The 6,000-nt window shown below is 45.2% G+C and overlaps 1 protein-coding gene across 1 annotated transcript in view; it reads right to left on the bottom strand.

The window, feature by feature from the left end:
* Nucleotides 1–931: 931 nt before the first annotated feature.
* Nucleotides 932–6,000, bottom strand: part of LOC120411941 (potassium voltage-gated channel subfamily KQT member 1-like) — a 286,757-nt gene continuing 281,688 nt past the window's right edge. Inside the window, exon 6 of the mRNA XM_039571408.1 lies at nucleotides 932–2,913. Within this exon, the coding sequence (XP_039427342.1) occupies nucleotides 2,758–2,913 (156 nt within the window). The 3' untranslated portion in view covers nucleotides 932–2,757. The remainder of the gene's footprint in view (nucleotides 2,914–6,000) is intronic.

Here is a 6,000-nt window from a genome sequence, read left to right as displayed (position 1 = left end):
GATTTTCCAGGCACTTCAGAGTAGTAGGTGTTGCTATATATATAGTGCCTAAACACTTCTGTTGAGGCTGAATAGTAAGTAAAACACTGTTGCATTACTTGTTCCACCAAGTGATCAGGATATCCCTCACACAAATATCTGCAGTGTTGCAGGAGGAAGCATCGCCTTGTGTTGGCCACAGCAGCCCCTGAGCTCTTCTGCTGAAAGCTGCACTGCTCCTCTTATGAACCTCCACGGCAAAGGGATCTCCAGGCAGATTTATTTTCTTTTAGCTGTGGCTGATGAAATGATGTTAGCCCTAATTTGGTGTCCAGTTGCCCATTTAGCTCTGGCTGGCCAGAGTCAGGGACATTTAATGAAGGACCAGAAGCTCAAGACCCTGACTGAAAGCCAGGAGCAAGTCAATGCTCTGGCAATGATTATTTACTGTTTTTCCCATGTTACATGCTGTATTTGGTCATGTTCAGTAACTCTGTAGTAATCAGACAAGATGGAACGGCAGCTTGTCAGCTGATTTAATTAAAACCACATTGTTTCTTTTTTTTTTTATTGCCTCTCACACATCATTAATATTCTGTCTAAGACGCGCCTGCAATCTAAAGATTGGAATCAGTCTCATTGTGCTCTTTCCAAGCTTGAATTCCCAGACACACAAACCTGGGAAAGAGTTTTAAAGGGACAGGTAATAGTTAGAAACTAATTTGATTACATTGAAATGGACCACTCATTTGTCCAAATAAATGCTTATTAAGGGACCAGTCTTTCAGGTTGCTTTTAAATGCAGTGCAGGCTTGGCTTTCATGGATATGAGTGGGAATAGAATATATTTAGGATTTCCCAGGACTCAGGTCTTTGCTCTGCAGTCTTCTGCTCATTCAAATTGTTGGTTATGTAAATATATTAAAAAAGACTGGAGTAAGTAACACTGCACCCATTTTAGCTTGGTTTATTATTTAGGTCTTTAGCAACAGTGTTGTATTGTCCCTTTTCTGAAGTGCCAGGTAAGATCCATTTTATGGTGACAGTGTTAAGGAAACTCCCCAGTCGGACCATTCCCAGGACTCCCTGGCAGGGGCACTCCCAAGGTCAGGGACTTTCTGGGACCGAAGGCCCTTCCCCAGCTCCAGGGACCGACAGGTCCCTGCCTGGCTCCCCACACACCCCCCTCACATCACGCCAGGTTTGCATGGCAGAGGTGGCAGAGTCCCAGATGTCTCATTCCATAAAGCCATTTTATTCCTGGGGCAGTGACACACAAACAGCCGAGCTGGTGCCTCCAAGGAGGGACCCCAGCAAAGGAACCCCTGGGATTTTATCTCATCACAGCCTCCCCGTGGCCAGTCTTGCTCTTCCTCCCGAGTCTTCGGCTCCTGCCCCCATCTCTGTGTCCATCCACCTCGCAGGCATCACCCGTCTTCATCTCCCTTGCTGTCCAAAAGGTCGGCAATTCCCGGCTGCTGCTGTGTCTCAGTGTCCAGTCACCTGGCTGGCATCACCTGCCTTTGTGTTTTTGTCATCCCAAAGGTCGGCAGTTCATCCTCTTGTCCCAGGCTCCCACCCAGATCTCAACCTGTACTTCAATCTGCATTTCCATCTGCAGCTTGCGAGCCCAGCTACCTGCATATAACCCATGACACTGCACCAGATGTGTTCCTCAACAGCAGTACATCAGCCAGCATATGCACTCGATCTACAGCCAGATTACAAGGCAAAAAATAAATCTAGCATTTAAAATTATATACAGCAGTTTATTTAAACAGCGATTAACTTTCATCAACAGTGCGTGCATTTCTGTTTTCCTTAAGAAACCCTGCCACTCTCAGTCACAGCTGCAGCCCTCCTGCAGCACCCTGCTACTCGGTGGCTAGAACCCAGCTTCACAGACAGTCACAGCCAATTACCATGCAGGTTTCTTACGTTAAAATTAAGGTAACTGGAGTCAACAACCGCTGCTGAATGAAGGTAAAAGCTTGAGAACATTTTGCATAACAGTCATCAGCGTAGCTGATAGCTATTACAGTGTTCTGGTGCAGTAAGCCTACGCAGATCCTATCTCTCCTGCCTGTCTGTTCCAACATGCATCTCATCTCACTGGCAACCCTTTGCTTTAATTAGCTGAAATCTTTGCTTCAGCCTTTCATATGTCAACCAGCCTGTGTACACTTCCATATTTTTAATCAGTAGCCTGTTGTCTTTACTTTGTCATTCGCACTAGCATATAAATCTGCCCTTCTTATGATCCTCACTGCTTGGTAGAAGTCAAAACATGCTGTTTAATTTTCCTGTTCACTGATTTCCATTTGTTTCATGTTCAAATGCTGGCTCCTTTCCCCCTTTCGGGCATGCTGTGAGCATTAAACTTAGTGATTAAATGCCAAAAGAACAGTTCTTTTCCCCTTCTGTGCCCACAAATGGGTCATCCTAACCCTGGCTGGGATGCTTCCCTCGACGGCGTGCCCGGTGCCTGTGTGCTCAGCCCGAATGGGGCTGGGGGGATGGGACCGCCGCGGGCTGGCAGAGTTTAGCTAACGATGGCTAAAATAAAACAGGTGCAAAACTTATGTGCTCTTCTTCTAAGGTCATGACTGGCTTCTTGCTGTTTCTTCTCTTTTTTTTTTTTCTCTATTTTTGTTTTTCCTCATTAACCTACTACTGCAGAATATTTAATTTCACCCACAACACAGCTGAAGACACCAAGACTGAGAAATACTCGGATGTGAAAGAACAAGAGGGTCACATGTGAGTGTCCACTGGCTTTCACATTTTCTGGTTCACTGGGGGGGACTCTGTGGTTGTCTGCAGAGGTCTGACAGGTGGGATGGCTGGCCCTGGCATCTGTGCCTGGGACTGATCCCCCAGCTGAGCCTGGAGCGTGCTCAGGATGTCATCCAGCTTCTGGTCCATCTGCATGACCTGTTAAGGAATCAGAGAGCAGACGAGCTGTCAGATGGTTGCAAATGCTTCTGGTGAGAGGCATTCCAAGGCCAAAAGCAAGGAAAAGGCCTGGCAGGGAGCACGGGCATCTGAGAACCACCAGCTCCTGACTTTTGTCCAGCCTACTACTCTAGACCAGATGACACTACAAAGTCACAGGGTAAATGGCAGCAGAATGACAGGACATGGCTGGCCCAAGGACTCAACTCAACCATTTTGTCTCTCAGCCTTTTCCCAGGGTTGATGATGATGATGCATCTTGCAAATATCTGCCCTGAAACTCCCCTTCACTCTTCGGTTTATTGTGAATGTTTTTTTCCCAGTACCTCTCCCAGCCTTCACCACCCTTGGTTGTAGGACATCATGCTTTCCATTAGTGTCTTGGGAAATGAAACAGCCTCCCCTCCCTTCACACTGTAAATAGATGCCTCTGTGATACGTTACAGTCAGAGATCCTACCAGATAGGGTGTTTATTCCCATGCGTTTTTAGGATAGCCTCCTAAAAACCACATAATAACACCAATGACTTCATTAAAAAAAAAAAAAGAACAACCATTCTATAGGAAGACTGACATGCTAATTCCTTCTATCATTTCTTTGCTTTCTAGCTGAAATTTCTCAGCTGTAGTCCCTAGGTAAAGGAGTCTTTCCTAATTGTTATTATTATTATTACCACGAAGCAGGGAAAGGCAAATCTAGATTGTTAAATGGAAGCTTCACTCATGCTTCCCTGTATTTTTTTTTAAAGTTCTGACCTTTTTTTAGGAGCACACAGCAGGTATTTCCCCCCTGTGCTGGTAGGGCTTGCCTTCACTGCAAATGGCTCCCACTCACCTTAGCATCACCCAGTGGGACAGGCTGGGGGCCGGGGGCTGCTTGACTTTGCTCCAAAGGCAGAACTATGGCCAGCATCATGTAATCAGCTGGGACCACTTCTAATGATGCTTGAACACAGTGCAGCTTTGTGTTACAGATGAGCCCAAGAAAAATGAGCATTTTGAAGAACATTGAATGGTTCACTTTACAGTTATCTGCTGTGAAACTATGAGCCTCTGCAAACTGTGATCTGTCCCAGTGGGTCTAATAAACTTTGATAGCAAACCTTTTAGAGTGATATCAGATCTAAACTGAGCTTGCATTAAAATGTGAGGCAGAGAGAATGAGAGAGAGAAGGATTCCAGCCTTTTTCTGTGCAAAGATAACTTTGGAAATAGCCATTGGCAGCATGGACTGAAAGCTTAGCAGGCTGAGATTGCTTTAAAAACCAAGGCAAGGAAAATCACCTTATCTGCTTTCGCCTCTTCTGTCTCTTCTCACTCCAAGTGTTGGCTTCCCTGGGGGCCCCTCAAACCTCAAGGTACCAGGAGCTTATTCAAGTTCTATCTTTTTGGCAACCACTACTCTCTCCTAAATACAACCTGCTGGGGGAAGAAGGAGTGGAAAACCTCTCCTACAGCATAGAGGGAGAGATGTGCTGGTCTCTCTTCCATTCCTACATTTACGACTGCTAGCTTCTGGTAGAAAAGCCCTTCTCCCTGCCTCCGTTTTGGTGTGGGTCTGGGTTATCTGAGGCAGAGTTTACAAGCAAGAAGGGAGTATTTAGGACGTGGGCTGGACAGCAGAGACCTTCACTACAATTTCTGCCTTCCAGGTACATGGCCAGCACTGCCTGAGTGGTCAATCACTGACAAAAAGCACTGACATTGCTCTGTCTCAGGCACAACAGCCCCAAATACTGCTCAGCATTAACTTGGCTGAGAGTCTGCAAGTCACTAGTGGTTTAAGGGTTAAGCAGCATGGAATTAATTTAAAAACCACAGCCTTTATTTTCTCCTCCATTCTTGAAAAGCCTGTTTGGCTGATGCTGGTAATGACTCAACAGAATCTTTCTTAAGCAGAAATGTTGCTGCAGAGCACAAACTAAAGCAGAACTAATGTATTGCAATAGGATAAAAAGAGGTGTAGGCAGGGAAATGGGATCAGGCAGATGAAAGCTTTTCTGGGGCTTTCTTTTGTGAGGCTTTGTTGATTTCGATCTGCACGCTTTATCTTAGATAAGCTATGCCTGCATATTCCATATCATTTAAACTCACTGTATTTCACTGTGTTTTGCCAGCTCAGTGAAAGAATGTGACGGGGAATAATTTTATGCACTTTTCTTTCCAGGAGAAGAGGAGGGTGGAGAATATTCATTTGTAGGGATGGAAACTGAGAAATTCTTGCATAGGGGAGTAGAATACACTACACTTCTGTCACACCTTCCACATGAGGATCAGTAAATATTTCCTGAGCGTCAGCAAACAAAACTGCAAAGTTCTCCTGTGTCAACCGTACACACAGGAGGGTTTTCTTGATAATTTTTGAGATTAGAAGCAGGACTCTGCAAAATTAAGTGGCCCATAAGAAAATGTAGTTAGTGGCAGATCTGTTCTAATCCTTAGCTTTGTATTTTATACACAGGCTCAGGCCACCCTTTTCTGGCTTCAGATGCTCTAAAGTATGCCTTACTTGTAAGCAAGCAACCAGGCTGGTAAAACTTTAGTCAGAAAGACAAATTCTTAAGCACCTTGTTGAATTGGGGCTTTTTAAAGAAGGGTCAGATTTGGAGGCTGGGTAACTGTGATCAGGGAGTGGCAAAAGAAGAGCTGTGGACACTTTGCCCGAAGTCAGTAGGATGACTTGCAGGGTTAGAGGAATTTTCATGTGGGTGAAGGTTTTTTTTTTCCACAGGAGGGTCCTGATTTCAGGTTTCTCCAGATCTACCTCACAGCTCTTACTTTCCCTAAGCCCAAACAGAAGTTGCTTGTTTTGAGCAACACTCCCAAACAAGTGCTGGGAAAGGGTTAAACTGAGCAACGTGTTTTTCAGATGAGTAAAGTGAGAAGCCATCCAGAGCTGGCCGAAGAGTTTCCAGAGAGATGTGATACGGCCCTGGAAGGCTCAGTGGAGACAGGTGAGCTTGGCAGCTGTCCATGAGCAAATGGCAACAAAACTCCTGTTCTCCCACATCACAATAGCGCGCCGGAGATGATCTATAAAATTGTTAAAATGCTTTAATATCCTTT

Source organism: Corvus cornix, chromosome 1A (genome assembly GCF_000738735.6).
Source record: "Corvus cornix cornix isolate S_Up_H32 chromosome 1A, ASM73873v5, whole genome shotgun sequence".
In the NCBI taxonomy this organism is placed as follows: Eukaryota; Metazoa; Chordata; class Aves; order Passeriformes; family Corvidae; genus Corvus; species Corvus cornix.
This window is presented reverse-complemented; position numbering and strand designations above follow the sequence as displayed.